The following is a 19,986-nucleotide window of genomic DNA, read 5'->3' as shown; positions in this document are numbered from 1 at the left end:
ACCCATTCTGACCTGAGATCAGATTCTAAAAATGTCAGTCGTTCTTCGATTTTTTTCCAAAAATAGCAGACCTACAAGCTCGTAGCGCGCCACTCGGTGGCGCGCTATGAGCTTGTAGATCTGCTATTTTTCAATAGCTAAAGCATAACATGACGCTAACACCAAAACGGGTTCCCGTTCAGAATGGGTTAAGGATGGGACCATCTCTTGTTGCGATTATTGTGGCCCAAAAATAATTGAACGACTAATGAGGCTTAAAACTCTTAAAGTGCCACTTTTGTTAACCACTTGAACCACAGCATCTCTATTCTGGGGGATGCAAAAGAATTGGCAAAGAGATGTTGTGTAGACGTAAAAACATGGTCCAATGTACAGAGTTGTATGTCACGTGACGTCTCTCTCTCTCTCTCTCTCTCTCTCTCTCTCAGAATGACTTATTATTCCTTAAAGTGACCAGCCAGCTGCACCACCTCAGCATCAAGTGTGCCATTCATGTTCTACGTGTCAACAATTTCAGCTCCAACTGCCTCAAGCGCAGACCCAGCACTGAGGTCAGGCATGTGTTTGTGGATGTTAATAGATGTAGTGGATGTAGTTTGGACCTTCCTTTGTTTCCCACACATTTTCGAAAATAGTGAAAATATCAACTCTAGAAGCTCACAGTGCAACACAATGTGAGCTTGTAGATTGGCTAATTCCGCTTTGCAGTAATCCTGGTCTCTAAACTACCTCCCCCTGGCCAGCCGGGGCGCCTGATGGAGGGGAAAGGAACTGGTCGGAATAACGTGTCCCTTCCACGCGCTACGTCCGGCCGGGGAAACGCCCTCTGTCAGGTGAAAAGAAGCAGCTTGGACTCCTCATGCATAGAAGGCAGCATGAGGTCAGTCCGCTGCCCCCCCCAGGTTGGCAGAGGAAGTGTAGCGCACAGTATTACATTAGATAATTGACACTGGGTGAAAAAAATGGGTTGCAATATCGTGGGACAAAAAATTAAAAATAAACTACGTTTACCGATGGGTTAACTTAAAAGAGGCTGTTTTTTCACAGTTATCTATATATACAAGTGAAAAGGTGTACCCATACTCATTCTTCATGCTCTATCTCCGACCGAACCACACTTTTACCACACATCTCTATATGCAAAATAAATTCGCCACCCTCCCCGAACTGACATAGCCTATTTTTTAGCCGTTCAAGTTTCTTATTTACTCTGCAAATATTACTTTTATGAAAATCACGATCGAGCCAGCAGATAAACGGGTGCCACAACACGCCGAGAAACAAGGAATTTAACCACGCTACTTGCATACACTGCAACTCGCTTACAATTCGCAAACCTGGCAACACTGCCTGCCTCTTACGTCACCAGCTCTGCTCCTCCTGGCCTCCGTAGTCCGTCGCGCTCACAATCTGTCGCAGCCATCTTGCTTTTCTTTTGGATGGGCGAGTGGACATTTAATGCTAATAAATTAATTATAGGTCCAGCAAGCAAATCATGATGGTCTGATTGTGCTCAATAGGTCACAATAACATTCCGAAATTAGGTGTTGTGTTTTGTATGGCATTTTCCCCAGTAGTAGTTGCATATCTATCTCAGCTTTTGCCTGATAGCACACATGCTAACGTCAGCAGCCATAGCAACATACAGTGTGCGCAGACATAACATGAGTTGTTTACAACACAAACACACGGCCTTTTCACCACGCAATACACACAACAGCTCGGGAGTTATTAAACCGAACGTGGACGCTGTTTCAGTGTTACATTTGCTGCGCATATCGGAATAATTGTAACGGCATGCATGATAAATGTAACAACGCTAAAAAACACCATTAAACATATCGTTTTCACCTTAAAGCTATTACATTTCATTGAAGCAACTCCTTAGCATTGTTTTCATACCATGGATGTGATAAGATAATGTATCAAACATAAGGGAAATATTAAATAGGATCGGGTGTACCAGTTTGGCCATTTCTTTTTTTTCAATGGGGCAATACATTGATTAAACAAACGTTTGATTGATTGAGTTGTACAACGTTATACAACCCTAAACTAATTTTAGAATACACTACACAATACAATACAATTTTAGAACATATTTTGCACGTTCCATTTTTTTACTCAGAGATCCCTTTAGCTACACATGTAATATTTCCAGGCAACGGACCTACACATGTCAGCTACCATAAACCACTTCAAGTTATTAGGACGAAATAACTGACAGGAGTGACGGTGCTGTGCTGTGAGTAAACTAATAGGGGAGAGCCGCCAAGGATGTAACATTTTGCACGTTTCATTCTTTTACTCAGAGATCCGTTTAGCTACACATGTAATATTTTCAGGCAACGGACCTACACATGTCAGCTACCATAAACCACTTCAAGTTATTTTTTTGATAAAACAGGTCGGGAGTTATTCAACCGAACGTGGACGCTGTTTCAGTGTTACATTTGCTGCGCATATCGGATCAATTGTAACGGCATGCATGATAAATGTAACAACGCTAAAAAACACCATTAAACATATCGTTCTCAGCTTAAAGCAATTACATTTCATTGAAGCAACTCCTTAGCATTGTTTTTATACCATGGATGTGATAAGAAAATGTATCAAACATAAGGGAAATATTAAATAGTATCGGGTGTACCAGTACCAGTTTGGCCATTTCTTTTTTTTCAATGGGGCAATACATTGATTAAACAAACGTTTGATTGATTGAGTTGTACAACGTTATACAACCCTAAACTAATTTCAGAATACACTACACGATACAATACCATTTCAGAACATATAATATTGGCCAATATGTCAAATATGTAAATATTACATATAATGGCATTGAATGGAAGCGGACCATTTGTAACACATGTTACAAATGACCCGCTTTTGCAAGTTTTCTTTGCAGTTGCTTACAGACCAGAATGAACGTGAATTCCGTCTAAACACGATGCAAACTAATGAAGAACATAAGCATGAACACATCCATGTGGATTTTTATTCACCAACACCAAAGACAAAAATTGTACCACACATATACTCCAGGTGTAAAATTAGACGCATTTTGAAGGTAAACACTTCAAACTTCAAACTCCTGGCCACGTAGAGTACGTTGCTGTACACATACTGACGCGATGGCGTCATGGTGGCGTTGACCAATCAAGATATAACGTCCATGTTACAACCGTGAAGCGTTACAACCTTGGCGGCTCTCCCCTACATTTGTTACTAACATTAGGTTGTGGCGAAGTAGACACGTGGCCAGCAGATACTGTGTTTTGGACAAACAGGCTAGGTATTGGTGTTGATTTGGGTCAACTGGACAAACAGCGTGGTGTTGTTTTGTGTCTGTGTTTGTGTTGGAGCGCCTCAGTGTGGCCGTACAGGTCATGTGCAACCTCTTCCACAGAGAGATGGAGACACTAAATCTCAGCTGGACAAACATGTTTGCATGCATGCATCGCTGCCTTGCATGCTGTGTGCTACTGTTGAGTCTGTCACTTACTTTGACTGATTTATGGCATTGTCTTTCTGTTAAAATCCAACTATGTTAATTTAAGAACTCTGGGCATATAGGTCATTGTTTATTCACTGTGCACACGTGTAGCCTATTGTATGTCAGACTGTATGTCTGTCCCACAGTCACAATCCTTTAGTACTTAGGCTGTGGAAATATTCAGGACAAAACAATGGTACATTTCCAATAACCCATTCGTTACTACATGTGGAGTCAACTCCCGCCATTTATTTCTTCCCATAGTGCGTGGCAAAGTCGCTCTGGGATGAGTGCGCGCGTAGCGCGCACGAAATTCTAGTATGGATACATGTGTGCCTTGAGAATAAGTTGCATTAGGGAATTAATGTAGTGAATGGAAATCAGTTTCTTAGAAGTGTGTGTGTGTGTGTGTGTGTGTGTGTGTGTGTGTGTGTGTGTGTGTGTGTGTGTGTGTGTGTGTGTGTGCGTGTGCGTTACAGAACCAGACCACTCCCAGTGAGGTGGTCCAGTGGTCAAATCACCGTGTGATGGAGTGGTTAAGATCTGTGGACCTGGCGGAGTATGCTCCTAACCTGAGAGGCAGTGGTGTGCATGGAGGGCTCATAGTAAGTACTGTACACCTCCCTTGTTGGTGTGCATGGAGGGCTCATAGTAAGTACTGTACACCTCCCTTGTTGGTGTGCATGGAGGGCTCATAGTAAGTACTGTACACCTCCCTTGTTGATGTGCATGGAGGGCTGATTGCTCTTAGCATCTACTATAGTCCCTGAAGGGAAAGCGCATAGCAGATAAGAGTTTAAAAGCACCCGTAAGCCGCCATGCCAAATCCGATTTCCGGAGTCAGGCTGCTTTAGCGCACAACATCTCTCCTCATTCTCCATGCATCTCTGTGTGTGATTGTAATTTTCCTATAATCAGCAGAAGTGAGTGTCAATTCCTTTTGTCCATTGGAAATGCATGAACCCACCCAGTTCTTTTAGTCTGTCTCCATTTTATGCCTATATATGGAGTTATTTGTCAGGCATGCCCAAATATGGAGTATATGCCGATGTCAGAACATCACTGGCACCGGGAACTGCACTCCCTGTGGTGGTGTGGAACGTGTGCATGTCAAATTCGAATGGTTCTCTAGTTATGTGGATTACGTACAGTACAGTACAGTACAGTACAGTACAGTACAGTACAGTACAGTACAGTACAGTACAGTACACACAGAATATTAGGATAAAAGAACAGCAACCTCTTGGTAAAAGGTCCCTGGTTTACACAGAAACGTTGTGTCTGTCCCTGTAGATTCTGGAGCCACGGTTCAACTCGGACACAATGGCCATGCTGCTGAACATTCCTCCGCAGAAGACCCTGCTGAGACGCCACCTGGCCACCAACTTTGGCAGCCTAGTGGGACCCCAGGCCCAGCAGGAGAAAAGGGAATACACCGAGGCAGTCGGCTACACTCCACTCAACATCACCGCTAAAGTCAGGGTAAGCTGCTAGACAGATAAATAACAAGCTGAAGTCAGGGTAAGCTACGAGATAAACAACAACCGATTGCTGCAGGAAGCACATTATCGGCTACGATAAAAAGGCAAATGATTTACAAAATATCTTTAAAACATTGTCAGGTTAGAATTTATTTATTCCTCCAAGGTCTGGATGTGCAGCCATGCAAAGGCAGATACATTACAAATGCAGCATTTATGGTCATGGTAGACTCGGCAGAAGAAAGGGAAATTCATAAGGCAACATGATGTACAGAGCCACGTGTCATATGAAGACATGTATGTCTCTCTCTCTCTCTCTCTCTCTCTCTCTCACACACACACACACACACACACACACACACACTGGACACTTTTCTCACTTCCACCATCTCTGAATGAATGCACCTTAATCCTTGGTGAAACCTTGTGGTGTGTCAGCTCAGTAAGCCCTGAGCCTCCCTTACATATCTGCCCATAAGCCCCTGAATGAGGGGGAAACCGGACTGACGCTGCTCCTCCTCGCAGCTGTATAAGACTCCGCAAGCATCCACACTCCAGCCTTTAGCCACACGTCCCTCTCTGTACGCTGTCATCTGTTCACGAGGAAAACTAATCCATGTTGAAACATGACTCACATGCATGCTGTGCTGTGCAAGCGATGACCAAGGGCACTTCCTGTCCACTGGGTAACATGTATACTATGCTTACTGTATGTTCTTGTAACTAGGCCTGTCACAATTATTACATAATTGGCACAATCGTCATAATCATTTCCATGTTGGATTTTCCAAAATAGTGGAAATGGCAGATCTAAATATGTCACTCACAACGTGGTGCGTTTTGAGCTTGTAGTTCGGTGATTTCCACTATTCACTATTCATAGTTATTTGTCGTAACTGCCCATTGCAGATTTTGTTTAAGAAGCTTAAAAGCCAAACAGAAATTACCTTTTTATTCATATGTTCCAATGCTCAATGCCAAAAACACAATTTAATCGTTAATTGCAATGACAACTAATCATCAAGCTAAATTTGTAATCGTGACAGCCCTCGTAACGGAGCTGTATGTATCGTTACAACTTACAAGAACAGATGTTTACCACAACATAATATTATTGTAAGCTGGTGTCGTTCGTATTGTTTAGTGTTTAGTTACTGTTTACTGTTACAATTAATCCAAAAAAATAATTGTGTGGTAGCAAGAACAGGAAGGGCCTTCATAGAATCCCTGTTTTTGTTTGCGCTGGTAGAAGCGATTGGATTAATCATTCATCCAGCTGCTGTAATTGTACAGAAATCCTTTATTGTTTTTCCTGTTTAATTTTCAGCCAAAGAAGTTGGGCTTCTCTAACCTAACCCACCTCAGGCGGAGGCGTAACGACGACTCCCCAGACTACATCTGTCCCATGGAGGCGTCGTCCTCGTCCCCACCGGGTCAGTCCGTGCTGAACGGCGCCCAGACGCGGCCCTACGCCGGCTTCAGGGGCCTGAGCCCCATCCTGGACCGCGAGCCAGGCGAGCGCAGCAGGGACCAGGTGGGCCTTGACGACATGTGATCCGTCTGCATGGCAGTGCCATGACGACAGCCATGAACAAAACAATGACAACACCGTGGAATCTGCGCTGTCACGCTTCCACTCACCCTATCACCTTTAGTTTATACTATCGCGCACTCCCTTTGCTTGCAGCCCCATAATCCCCCCCCCCAGCCCCTCTCAAACTCACCCCACATTCCTTATAATCTACGATATATCAAAGGTCTGTTGATAAGCTACCCTGTGGCTATTTCAGAGAAATAGCCCTCCTTTTGCCATGAAGTGATTAATGGTGTTGACTAACTTGCCTCAAGTACTTGAAAATGTTGGGAGAAAGACATTTATTTCACCTCTGGTGAAAGGTCTCTCCCGCCCACTGTCATCATGTCCTCTGCCCTTCAGCTGTGCCATGATCTAACTCCAAATGACAGACCAGAGCACAACTGGACTGCACAACTGTACACATGTCAGTTCATTGTGACATCACGTACCTCCTGTATTACCGTACATTATGTGGATTAAGCTGCAGTACAGTCAGTATCGAGATTTATGCACCTCTGGAAACATTCTGTTTTGTATGTATGTTTGTGTTAGGATAATCAGTTAAAACTTTTTAAGTTTCCTAAATGAGGAAACTGTTTTTTCAGATGATTGATGAGAAGAACGTGTGCAATATTTGCACAATATTATAGAGGGAATTATATTTAATATTAATGCAGTTAATCAGCCAAGCAGATACTGAAATTGTGTTTTAGTACGTTTGGCAGTTTTGTACGATTTTCATATTTGACTGTTATAGTATTTTTATAGTAAAAATACTGCTTCAGGAAAAGAAGCTTCTTTGTGGTCATGTAAATGTAACAGATTTATCCAAATGGTTTAATAAAAAATTAATAATTATAAGCGTGTAATGTTGTTTCTTTCCTTCCTTCATGAACTCTAAGTTAACACTGATTAAATCAAAGGATGTGTGTATTGTATTCAACTGTCATCTTAATTGTGCTGATTTATTTTGCTACAGGAGGAGTTGGCTGTAGGGTTTGTTTCAAGTCCAGCTGAATGAACGTGTCCACTTGAATATCGGCCCTTAGTTGTATTTTGGTCTGCCTTTTTTTTCCCTCCCATCTTAAAAGAATTGGGGATAACCCCAGCAACAAGGCCACCGGCATGCTACCATAACCTTCACCAACCAGTCAACCACTAACCATGCTTTCTTCATCGTCATCTACCGGTAATGCATTCTTTTTGTGCATTATCTTTGTGTTTTATTTTGTTATTTAATGTTCAAAATAGACATTCATTGTTCATTCATTCATTCATTCATTCATCTCACCATCATTGTGGCAGTTGGCCAGTCCTCCCTCCAGCTGCACCAAGATGGCTGCATATCTGAGATGGCTGATGCTAAACGTTATTGGTAACACTGTGGGAGCAAATTGTTAAAAGATAATTCATGCGTTGTGGTGCAACGGTGTAGCTTGACAAAATTAACTCGGAAGTGAAACGTATATTATAGGTTCATGATATGCAAGTAAGAATATGTCTCCAGTTTAGCAACAAGCACCTGCTTACAGCATTGACTAGTTTTCTTTATTTAACCAATGCTTCTTTAAAACAATGCTCACCATTTGGATGCATTACTAATCCTTCCCAATTGTTTTGTACAATGCAGATTCCACTTATTATTTGGCCATCAATCTTATAAACTTTCATATGAGCACTTTATCTGCCATAATTTCATTTACTTGTACATATTCTTGTCACCCGTAAATGTAGTGACTTCATGACTGAATGTGTTTGTTACAGATGGAGATAACAGAGGGTACCATTTTAAAGATAGAAGCTCTGTCTGAAGGCATCAACAAGCTCACAGTGAGTGGATAATACACACTGGAATATCTGATCTAGCAAGATCACAGCAGTATATTATGATCTCAACCTAAATTGTAAAATAGTGCAAATTAATTAATAGAGGGTGACAAAGTGAATTTAATGTTGTTTAACCCATTCTGAACAGGAACCCATTTTGGTGTTAGCACTATGTTATGCTTTAGCTATTGAAAAATAGCAGATCTACAAGCTCATAGCGCGCCACCGAGTGGCGCGCTACGAGCTTGTAGGTCTGCTATTTTTGAAAAATCGAAGAACGACTGACATTTTTAGAATCTGATCTCAGGTCAGAATGGGTTAATCAGACCAGTGTGTGTCCAGTGGAAACCTCGTATGAATCTGATCTCAGGTCAGAATGGGTTAAAGTCATTTCATGCAATGAAATAGGACTTTTCTGTTTGGATGTATGGGGCTGACGAGGCCAGAAAGTAGTTTTGTGGCACTCGGTAGGCATTCCCGCATAACTTCCTGGTATGATGATGATGTCACGCGCATACATACCCTCTATTCACAATGCAGTCATTTTATAGATGTAGATGTAGCCTTAATTGTGTAGGCATCTTAATTGAGATAATTGCCTACGGTACAGCCTTTAGATAATAATCGTGTAAATCCTCTTTATCGTACCCAAAAGTAGTGGTTCTCAACTATAATGTGGCTATAGATAAACCCTAGGTGTTCCTCAACAGATACACGTTCTAAAATGATTGCTTGTTGGAGAACAAACCTTATACGCTGTATAAGAGTGTGGAAGAACTGTAGTATATTTAATTTGTGATATATTTTAGTTAAAATATATTGCATCTCTGCAATTACTGGTCCTCATTCGTGGTGTGGTGTTTCCTTGCAGTGAAACGAGATGCTTTTATTTATTTTTTACTTGCCTTAATTGGAATCAAAAGCTTCAATAAAGCTACAATAATTAACCCATTCTGAACGGGAACCCATTTTGGTCTTAGCATCAGGTTATGCTTTAGCTATTGAAAAATAGCAGATCTACAAGCTCATAGCGCGCCACCGAGTGGCGCGCTACGAGCTTGTAGGTCTGCTATTTTTGAAAAATCGAAGAACGACTGACATTTTTAGAATCTGATCTCAGGTCAGAATAGGTTAATCAGACCAGTGTGTGTCCAGTGGAAACCTCGTATGAATCTGATCTCAGGTCAGAATGGGTTAAGCAGCTGTTCGATCTAACTGCTAATAAATATTGTCATATAGTAATGTATTGCTCTGCGGTGAGGTTGCCCTTGGCATTGCCATAACAATCCCTATCCAACAAAACCATCAGCCAATCAGCTCTTTGGCAAAGGCCAGTGGTGGAAAGTAAGCAAGTACAATTACTTAAGTACAATTTTGAGGTATTTGTACTTTACTTGAGTATTTCCAATTTCTAATACTTTTTACTTCTACTCCACTACATCTCAGATCCAAATATTGTACTTTTACTCCACTACATTTATTTGAAAAGTTTAGTTACTTTAACAGTCCTCAACCGATCTGCTATTTTTTAAAATATTACTAGACATTTGAAACCTTGAAATGGGACATTCTGCACAATGAGTACCTTTGGTACTTGAGTACTTTTTCCCACCACCGGCAAAAGGACAACTTCACCACGTGTCTGCAAGCTCTCTCTAACTAACCCCTAGCCTACATCTCCCATGATGCTTTGCTTCCAGTACCTCCTGGACAGAGATGAGACGCAGCAGGAGATGAGGCGGGGTCAGACGGCACTGGTCTGACGATGGGACCGTATTGGCCTCAGTAACGCCTGTCAATCAACCCCAGAGACTAACGGCAACCTGCCTCATATACCCGTTACCTCAAGGCTACAATCTAACACTACTAGTGTGAAGCCTCTTCCAGTCACTTATACCTCATATAATACATATAATTACTATAGAGACGCTGTACTATCAATCAATCATGAGATATGACCTTAGAGAGTACGTTGGTGTAGTAGGACAAAGCACATACTGTAATGCTGACTGTTATTATTATGTTAATAATAAATAAGCACATTGTCTTTTCTACAGCAATGAACACAAGGCATGTGTTGAATGCTTTGACATTTCCCTATGCAATAATCCAGTAATGTTGATTGATGTTGTCCACATGCACATATACAACTTACTATACTTTACTTGACTTTATTTTGTTACTATTATATGATAGAAAAGATGGGATGATCTTTAATGATGATCTTTAATCTCCATAAATAAATAAAAAAACGGCAAATAGTTTTGTGGTTTGTTTGCCTATGACACCCTTCAGGCTGTTCCGTGTGTAGATGCTGCTACTCCCAACTAACTGGTAAGATTAGTCTTTTCTTTTTTGTTGACTTACTCAACTTTTTGCTACTTACACCACACCAATGCTAAGACAGTCTGGTGCTTAGGAACTCGACCCCAGATCCTCGTCATGATCACAGTAGATTTAGAGACATTTCAGGCTTCTGTTGCGCTGTTACCTCGGTGGACTAACTACTAAGCTTCACATCACTACAGGAGAGGAGAGCAGACGCTTCTACAGCAAGACCCACTCTGGTGAGTAAATGTTATGAACTTCAAATTCATTTCAGGATTTCACAAAGGCTTTATAGTTCATGTTAACCTGTATCAAATGGTCGGAAAACATTTGCCTCCACTAGTATAGAATTGGTCCACAACAGAAGGTTAAGCTTGAACTGCGTGGTGGTTTGGTTTTAGATTCACTATTTAAGTAAAACCATGATCATGACAATGGCAGGTTTTTTCATTCAGCTCTTGAAAATGCAAAACCAAAGGTGTATTTCTGGGGGCATTTTAAATGTCGTAAATTGGACATTATGTCATATGGCAGCAAAGTCTAGGGACTTTTGATGATGTAAAAAAACAAGCACCCCACTTGATGGCATGTGGCAGCCAAGTCTATCGATTTTTTTATGTTTGTTTTTAGAGTACAATGTTTGTTTAAAGTGAGGCGCCTCTCACTGTGTTCATGCAATTTGACAGTTTAGAAACCATGCATAAATATTTGTCTTTATATTTTTTTACAGTGTATTAGGGAGACCGCCATCTGACCCTAATTGTCCCTACCTACACCATGGGCCTGTTCAAGAGCAAGCCCTCCGCTCCACGCTTCCAGCGCCCCAAATTCCTCACCTCTTTAAACGCTTCCATACGCAGCTCTTCTAGTTTCAACCGGCTCTTCAACAGCTCCACCTCCCGCCCCTCTTCTCCTGCCCCGGCCACAGCCCCAGCCACGGTCCCACTTTCTCCCGACCCATCTCAACCGAGCATCTTCTCCACGTTGTGGCGGCCACCTCCGACCAAACCCAATGAACTCGTCCCTCTCTTCAGTGACTGCGTCTTCATGGCATCCTCCAGAACCCAGGAGTACCTGGGCTTCAAGGACCCAGAGGACAAGTTCCACCCCGCCCCAGAGGTGCTCGATCAGGTAGAAAACACTGTGCTGTTTGGTATTAAGACTGCATCATATTCATAAGTCAGAGTATAAGACCTTTCCAAACGTCTTACACTTTACTGCACTCACAAAGATGACAGAATATCACAATTATATTAAAAAAAAGAATCCTCGTATAACTGATGTCCACAGGGTTATTATAGTTGTATTGTTTTGTACTCCCCGGTAGATCTTCCTCATGACCTACATCTCTCAGAGCCTCAAACTCAACCTGACGGAGGTCTTCAACTGTACGGCCATGACTCCTCAGCAGCGCATCCTGCTGGGGGTGGACTGGGTGTGGGCCGTCCTGGAGAAGAACAGCAAGAACCCCCGGATCCAGATAGCCGTCCAGGTGCTCCACCTCACAGACACCAAGGAGGGCGACGAGGACTTTCCCCCAGAGACATGCTCGGAGACACTGTATATGGCACAGCTGGCGTCCAGCCACAGAACCATGTGCGAGAGGATTGTGGACTTCTGTGCGTCCATCGGCAGCGACTGCTACGCTCTCTTCTTGTTCTTTGGCAAGAAGAATGACGGGGCGAATATCTACGGCGTCCTCAGCAACAACTTCCACGCTGCCATCGGGAAATGTGACAAAATTGACCGGAGATTGATTGAGAACTTCTTTAAAGGGTCAAGGTACCTCCACACTCCCACAGGCATGCTGCAGTCTATCCTCACCAAGAAGGAAGGGGAGCCACTCACGTTGCTGATTAAGTTCAGCTAGACGTGTGACGTTTTATTGCCGGTAGTGTAATTGTTAAGAGAAAATGCTAAATAAATAACCATATGGTACTAATATGCAGTATAGTCTAGATCAAGAAGTAACTGCACATAATGCTTGGGACATTAAAGCTGCATATCCATTGACGGTTGGTGGAAAATGTAGTGATGAGTCATTTGCAAAACAATAGGCAACAGTAGTCAGTAATGGTAAAAAAAAAAAAAAACTATGAAATTAACAGTTAATAAACAGTAATCAGTTTGCCAAAATAAAAAGTTAAATTGTGAAATGAGAATTTTGAAATGCTGAATTTCAAGTCTCTAGTGATTGTGAGCCATCTAGTCGGTGTGATTAGAAATCCAGATGACGTACTGTATTACATCTGCGTGCGTGTAGTGAAATTCATCCACTCTCTATTTTTGAGTGGTGCATTGACTTTAGGTGATCCCCAAATTCCCCACTGGCCTTATACAGTATAATCAGGGCATACAGTACGTTCAATGGGTCTGGTCTACTGTATATGAAAGGCACTGGCACAGTAGTCCCACATCCCTACCTGCCTCTGATTGGCCCTCATTGTCCAGAACACATCAATGTGTTACTCAAATTAGATCAAACGCACATTGTTCCCCCCCTCTATCCCTTTATTGAATAAGTAAATATGTGAAGAATCTGAGGACATTTTACAGCAAGACGAGATCAAACCTTTGGCCCCCATGCCAACATTGATCAACTCCGGATCATATAGGGTTGAATCAAGTATTTTAGCCTCCAGCCCAATACTTATAACGATTGACTATGCAGACATAATGTATTGTTGGTCACTCATTTCCATGTGACATGGAAAATGTATGGTTTGTTTTTAGTGCACATCCCACTAAGTAAAATTACCTCAGATTCAGTATTATATACCCATTCAAACTAAAATTTATATAACCATAATCTTTCATGTCTTATACAGTCATATTGTTCATGTCTTATATAGCCATATTGTTAATTTTAAGATTGTAATAACACACAAACCACTGAGGTACTCGAGGTATTTTATGTAAAGGAAACTTGCATATGCTGCAAGTAAACGGGGTGCATACTTAGTTTAGACGAGTCATTGGTTAGACATACGGTTGGTGAGGAATCCTAATAACATTCAGAACAGCCTGCAGTGTCATAGTTTCAAGTTTGTGGGCTATTTATTTTACAATTTGCAGGTTGTGACAATGACATAAAATGAATAAAATATATTTATGGATATTGGATAATAGTTGGTGTGGAGGATTATGTTCTGCAGCAGTTGAGAATGTTCATGCCGTTTTGAAGAGGATTAGTGGCAAATTAGTTACTTTAACCCATTCTGACCTGAGATCAGATTCTAAAAATGTCTTCTACATCCTGACAGTTTTCATTCTGACCCGAGATCAGATTAAAAAAAAAAGTCTTCTATGTCAGTCGCTCTTCGATTTTTCAAAAATAGCAGACCTACAAGCTCGTAGCGCGCCACTCGGTGGCGCGCTATGAGCTTGTAGATCTGCTGTTTTTCAATAGCTAAAGCATAACATGATGCCAACACCAAAATGGGTGCCCGGTCAGAATGGGATATACTACAGTTAGTTACTACATTGAGAGACGTTCATCCTACAGTGGAAATACAAAATCAAGCAAGCATGCAACTTTCACAATTTCTACATTAAATAGTAACGTTCACCTAAACATGAGTGGCCTTTTAATAGAAAAATAGTATTGGTTTAAAGTGAGTGAATTATTCACTACCAAAATAGTTATAGCTATAGTGAAATGAATGAAGGAATAGTGTATTCAGAAAATACTATCAGAAGAGCAGTGCTTCACAAGGTCATACAGAGACATTCTTTAACTTTAACAAAGGCAACTTTAAAATAGGTATAAAAGAAAAATAATACTGCATTACAATTAATAACAGTTGAGTCATTATTCATACTCAATTCATATCAACTGGAATGGAACACTTGGACGTTGGTTAGACATACTAACAGTCTGACAGGCATTAGTCCGACAACACCGTAGCTCGCGACATGTGGCTCCCAACATGCATGGCAGATTAAAACTAACCTGTGGCATGTGGCTTCCCTGTGAGGTTAGGGTTTTTGGTAGGGTGTCGGACTAAATGCCTGTTGGTCTGTTAGTACGTCGAACCCATGGCCCCGGAAAGAGGGGTGCATGTGTTTGGTTCGACTACATTGCTCATTCCAGGGGCATGGGCGTAGTTTGCAAGGCGTGCCGGTTCGGAGCGGGCCAGCTCTGGAGCTTATCGTGCGGTTCGTGAGATACGTGTGCCTACTCAAAGCAGGCCGGGCCATTCTAGAGAACCCCTAATCTGATTATCTTCACAATTTACACAGTGCACCCTCTTGGGTCCTCCGCACACAGTACACATTCTATGAACGGTTCTTGAGATATGCTGAGGACGCAGATGTGACTTATATGCCTTGGAATGTGTTCTGAGGGCAGCATTCAATTTCAGTGAGGACAGTCGGGACACACAATCCATCAGTCACCACATGGTGTCGCCAAATCAAACAGAAAATCCTAGAGTATGACTCTCTCACAGCAGAGCAGAAGAGATTTCTTGGGCTACATTTACAGGAATAGAAGCTCAGTGATATCAGTGACAGCCAACGGCACATTATATGTAACATTATCCTCGTTAATCACTTTTCGATTTAAAGAAAATGGCATAATTTTAAACAAAATCCCACCTCTGTTGTCAAATGACATCTAAAAGAAGACAGGATAATTGAAAGTGCAATGACCATGGGTTCCGATGTTGACAACACTTGTACATTACCAACGCACATTTACCTTACAAACAAAGTCCATCATAGTTCTTCCTTCTTCATGGTGGGTTCATCTCTACCAGTATCAAGCTCACATTCACAATGAGCAGTGTCATCAGTCTCAGACACGAGCTCCATGTCTGGGTGTCGCGTCGGCCGATCCAACTGTCGCTCGGAGTACATCCGCAGCACTTTGTAGTAGTAACAATACAACCTGTTCGGCTGCAGCAGTTCTCTGGCAGCAGCCTGGCCCGCTTCTGCGATTCTCCGTGCTTCCGCGTCGTTCGCTTTGGCCCATTTGATTTGTTCGAGGAGGTCAGACAGGCTTCTCTCCACAGCGACGTAATGGACGCCTGCCTTCAGATGTGTGTAAAAGTGCTCATAGTACGGGGAGCTCTGCTTCAGGACCAGACTGTTTCCCAGCATCAAGTAAGGAAAACGATACGCTGCCACTGTTCCATCCACATTCACTTGGTACTTGTACTAGAAAGTAGGAGAGAAACGCATTACCATTTGTTTTTTTAATTTAAATAAATTATTTAAAAATGAACATACACAAAGTACTGTACTATCACTGTAGCAGTGATGTAAATAGGGATGGTCTTGTTAGAGTACAGTACTGAAAACAGTATTGCATCCCAGGACCCCGATGGTGACTTCTCAATTTAGTGAGTCTAAGGGCCGATTCATACTCCTATTTTACCGCTGTTTCGGCGCTGTAGTGCCGAAATGATTTCGGCTCGTCAGAAATTTTCAGTAGCACCGAAGAGCCGACTTTAGGACGGTACCCCCCCCCCCCCCCCCCCCGAACCTCAAATGACGTCAAATTGTAGTCTCTAGAGTATGAATCGGCCCTTAGGATGTAGGATGCAGGCTATTTTCTAATTGCAGTAGTGATATTTGAGTACATTGTCCCACCACAGCACAAAAGCATGCCATGGTGAGGAATGGGGGCCAGACAATGGAACAATAATTCTTCTCTTACCTTGAAGAAATCAAAGAATCCAACAAGTGACGCTTTCCCTATTTCCTTCTCTCTGTCCCTGAAGAAGAACCATCCTGTTATTCCTGCGTCCAACAACTCAGGGTTCTCCTTGGAGAGCGTGGCCAGGTGAAGACGTTCCTGCCGGCTGTCTCTGCCTCTGAAGAAAGCCTGCTCCGTTTTGTTGGGCCATGAAGGTCCTAGGAGATGCAGATGCAAATGTCACACTGTAAGTATTACGTTTATCCTGAAACAATTAATCCTGTCCAGATGTCTGGAGAGAAGAGATTAGAATTATTTGTCAGTTTAAATGAAACAATGTCATGACTTTACACGTTGGTGCAAAAGGCAATTCTTTACCTCCACAGATCGCAAATTGGGTTAGATTTGATTGATTGAATATTTTATATTTTAGAAAAAAGCACAGCAAAGTATAGTTCAATACAAGGTCTGCTAAAATAATTTATACCCCAAGAAAGCACTATGGCTTGTTTCCATTAGGGTCCTTCATATTCAATTCATCTGAATTACTAACGTGTTATGTGAGTTACCCATGTTTCCTTGGATAGAGAGCAGGTCATTGGTCACACCCCTCATAGCCTCCAGGGTGGAGTGAGTGACGTCATAGGTCGGGAGGATGATATCCCGCGTGTCTGTGGAGCCACACCACGAGAGGATCGGAAAAGCATCGGTTTTCCTCGTCTCTAATGGCCAGTCTCCAACATTGATATAAAACTCCACATCAGGCAACCGCACCTTTAAGATCAGATGACATCAACTCGCCGTGAACAGGATGTAATAGATCACTTCACAAGTGGCTGGCCTGTTATAGAAAGGGAGATTTGAGTCTGACTCTGTAAGAGTGCCTGGGGCCGGTGACAACACAACACATGTACATGTTTGTGAGCTTGTAGATTATTTAGTGCAGAGTCATAAAGTATATGGCCCTTTGGGAATCTGGTCAAACTACGTTTAAGGTTTATGTCACCCTGAAATGTTTCATGGATTTGGTTTGTTGCAAATCAAATTGTGAACCTGGCTACCGTCCATACCAAGGCTACTTAGTTTAACTTAGTCCTAATTTAGTACTGAAATGATATGCACTTTACTTTCACCTTTATACAGCATGTCACCCAGCAATTAATGGATGGCAATCATGGCACATGCAGTCAGTCAGTTGAGTCAAATTCTTGGAAAATGCACAAAATACACACACACACACACACACACACACACACACACACACACACACACACACACACACACACACACTTACCTTTCTTGTTAAGGAGAGCAACATCTCATCAGAGAACATCTTGAAGTCTGTGTATTTCCCCAGCGTGCGTCGATACACTTGGTTATCGACGATGGCGTAGTGAATGACGCCTCCTCTGTTGGCAAACCTGGGAGGAAGCTCGCGACGGAGTCGCTGCAGATCAACCACGGGAAAAGAAGTGAAGTCCTCCAGAATCTGAGGCTGCTCAGCAGGACACTGCATGATGCTCTCCCAGATGTTAGCATCAGGCTCAGGACAGTCACAGTATTCATGGTAGACTGGACCTAATGGGTAAGAAAAGGAGAATGTATTTGTTCAATCTATAAAGTGTGGCCATTTCAGATTCAGAAGCAAGGTATAGTGGACAGTAGAAGGAAAGTAGCGTAAAGATATAAAATACAGTACGTACTGTATAATAAAATGTATAAAATATAAATTAAGCTTAAGACTACCCAGTCCCCTATGACTCTTTTTAACACCAAGTGATGAGTTGAGAGGCACAGGACGCACTTTAAATTAGTATCAATTTACAAAATAGATCATGATATATATAATAATTTCTCAAACCTCAGAAACCGTACAATACTGCACTGTACATGCTGAAATATCTTGGATTGTATTATTTATACTGGCTTAAAGTAAAGTATATACCTTGAAGGATATAGGGTGATTTGGCAACAGCAACGTCTTGGTGAAGTATTTCAATCTTCAGCCCTGCCGTTGTACTGCCATACAGTCGATACCTTGCGAGGAAGGAGCCGTCTCCTCTGTCCAGAGGTGGATGAACATGGATACGGATGTGTTCCTTGTGGGCCAGGGAGCTTATCCTCACTTTGAAAGTGTCCTTGCCTGCAAACAAACAAACAAGGTGTTTTGTGCAGATGTTACATGTATTGCTTCAAATATGCCGAGACATGCAGGCTGGTCATATTTATTTTTATTTATTTTTTATATATTTTTTTTGGTGTATGAACATAGTAGGCTAGGCTACTTCACAGTCACACAGATAAAATGTATGACATTTCTGGGGTTATTGTCTATGCTCATCAATAACCGAAAGATAAATAAAGCACTGTTTTAGAATGCAATGTTTTGCCTTATTACAACTTAAAAGGGAAAAGACATTTTGAAGATTGTAGTTGTCAAAAAGAACAAAAAAGGGGAGGGGGACTTGAAAATAATTGGGTTATTATAGGCACCGTCCAATGATGTAATGTTTGTTTCTGATCATGAATAAGGTCGGATATATTACCTGGAGAGAATGTCAAGTTTTCTCCTTTTGAGTTGACAGCCTGAATTAAGAAGAAGCGGACAGGTAAAACTACACCGGGGTCAAGACCTGAACCCCAGACGAGAGATCTTTCTGGGCTGATATCTGTACTCTCACTAACCGGGAAGTTTGTCCAAAAAATTAACACAATCGAGATAATGAACCTACTACTACTAGAGACCAAGTTCTCGGTACGCTTGAAGACGTTCACGGTTCTTCTGCAAGTCATCCTGCTCATGCTCACGACTTTCCAAAAGTGGTCTACTCTGTTAAATTGTTAATATTAACAAACTTTTCATCAATGTAGCCTAAATGTCTGCAACTTCTCCGCGGACATGTTGCCCAAGACAGTTGAGCTCAGTGAAGATGATGTTCACAATCACAAATATGAGCGCAGCACACACGGAACAAGTCGTGTGACGTACGGTCAAGTCCCACCAATCATAGGCCGAGTCGTACGTCTTCGAGGTTTCCGGTCTGCTCGGTCTACGCAAAGAGAGGAAGTTGAAAAGAGAGGCACATCTTTCTTTGTAGTGATTTGTAATAGTATACTGTATATGCTGACTGTATAGGTTATATACCGGTAGGCCTGTTTATAATAGGCCTGGCTGGCTGAGTTTCTTTTCTAGCGTCGCGTAGCGAGTCTTTATCTGCCTTTGGAATGCATTATTTATTTATTTATTTATTTATTTATTTATTTATTTATTTATTTATTTATTTATTTATTTATTTATTTATTTATTTATTCATTTATTTATTGCCATAGCATAGCTCTATGATTATTGTCGGCACAGCGCGACCTTACGAGCTGTCAAATGATGGGGAAAGGGCGCCATCTGTTGGTGGGAACATGTAAATGTAACCAACTAACCATCCTTCCGCGGCACACAGTGTCCAATAATCTGCAGTGACTCAGTGAGTGCAGTCAGTCAGTCTTTTTCACTTTGCAATGCAATGCATCATTCATTCATCATGATGTTCTTTGTTTGGAGCTTTGTGTGAAATTACCATGTTTTCCCTGTATCTTTATTCTTTATAATTGTATTGAATTTACAGTGTGGTTAAAATGTAGG

General features: G+C 41.8%; 3 protein-coding genes across 9 annotated transcripts in view; 2 read left to right on the top strand and 1 right to left on the bottom strand.

The window, feature by feature from the left end:
• The window catches only part of ppfibp2b (PPFIA binding protein 2b), a 100,362-nt gene extending 92,954 nt beyond the window's left edge, over positions 1 to 7,408 (top strand). For 6 of the 7 annotated variants that reach the window (XM_080761986.1, XM_080761983.1, XM_080761984.1 and 3 more), the window contains 4 exons: positions 429 to 551; positions 3,976 to 4,101; positions 4,790 to 4,978; positions 6,305 to 7,408. In XM_080761986.1, the coding sequence (XP_080618112.1) occupies positions 429 to 551; positions 3,976 to 4,101; positions 4,790 to 4,978; positions 6,305 to 6,532 (666 nt within the window). In that variant the 3' untranslated portion in view covers positions 6,533 to 7,408. The remainder of the gene's footprint in view (positions 1 to 428; positions 552 to 3,975; positions 4,102 to 4,789; positions 4,979 to 6,304) is intronic. The other variant, XM_080761982.1, reaches the window with a different exon arrangement.
• Positions 7,409 to 11,485: 4,077 nt separating this feature from the next.
• On the top strand, positions 11,486 to 12,621 carry rep15 (RAB15 effector protein; the record flags this gene model as incomplete). The annotated part of the gene is made up of 2 exons (XM_080762261.1): positions 11,486 to 11,839; positions 12,036 to 12,621. 2 exons carry the CDS (start codon positions 11,486 to 11,488, stop codon positions 12,576 to 12,578), a joined length of 897 nt encoding a protein of 298 aa, XP_080618387.1. The 3' UTR covers positions 12,579 to 12,621.
• A 1,657-nt stretch (positions 12,622 to 14,278) lies between these two features.
• On the bottom strand, positions 14,279 to 19,248 carry poglut3 (protein O-glucosyltransferase 3). The gene is made up of 6 exons (XM_080761323.1): positions 18,896 to 19,248; positions 18,295 to 18,492; positions 17,644 to 17,927; positions 16,919 to 17,123; positions 16,371 to 16,567; positions 14,279 to 15,868 (listed from the first exon to the last, which is right to left on the bottom strand). Exons 1-6 carry the CDS (start codon positions 19,149 to 19,151, stop codon positions 15,428 to 15,430), a joined length of 1,581 nt encoding a protein of 526 aa, XP_080617449.1. The 5' UTR covers positions 19,152 to 19,248; the 3' UTR covers positions 14,279 to 15,427.
• Between the last annotated feature and the right edge of the window lie 738 nt (positions 19,249 to 19,986).

Source organism: Protomyctophum bolini, assembly GCF_963924005.1.
Source record: "Protomyctophum bolini genome assembly, chromosome: 4".
NCBI classification, from domain to species: domain Eukaryota; kingdom Metazoa; phylum Chordata; class Actinopteri; order Myctophiformes; family Myctophidae; genus Protomyctophum; species Protomyctophum bolini.
Note: the sequence above shows the minus strand (reverse complement) of the source record. Positions and strands in the feature narration are given on the sequence as shown.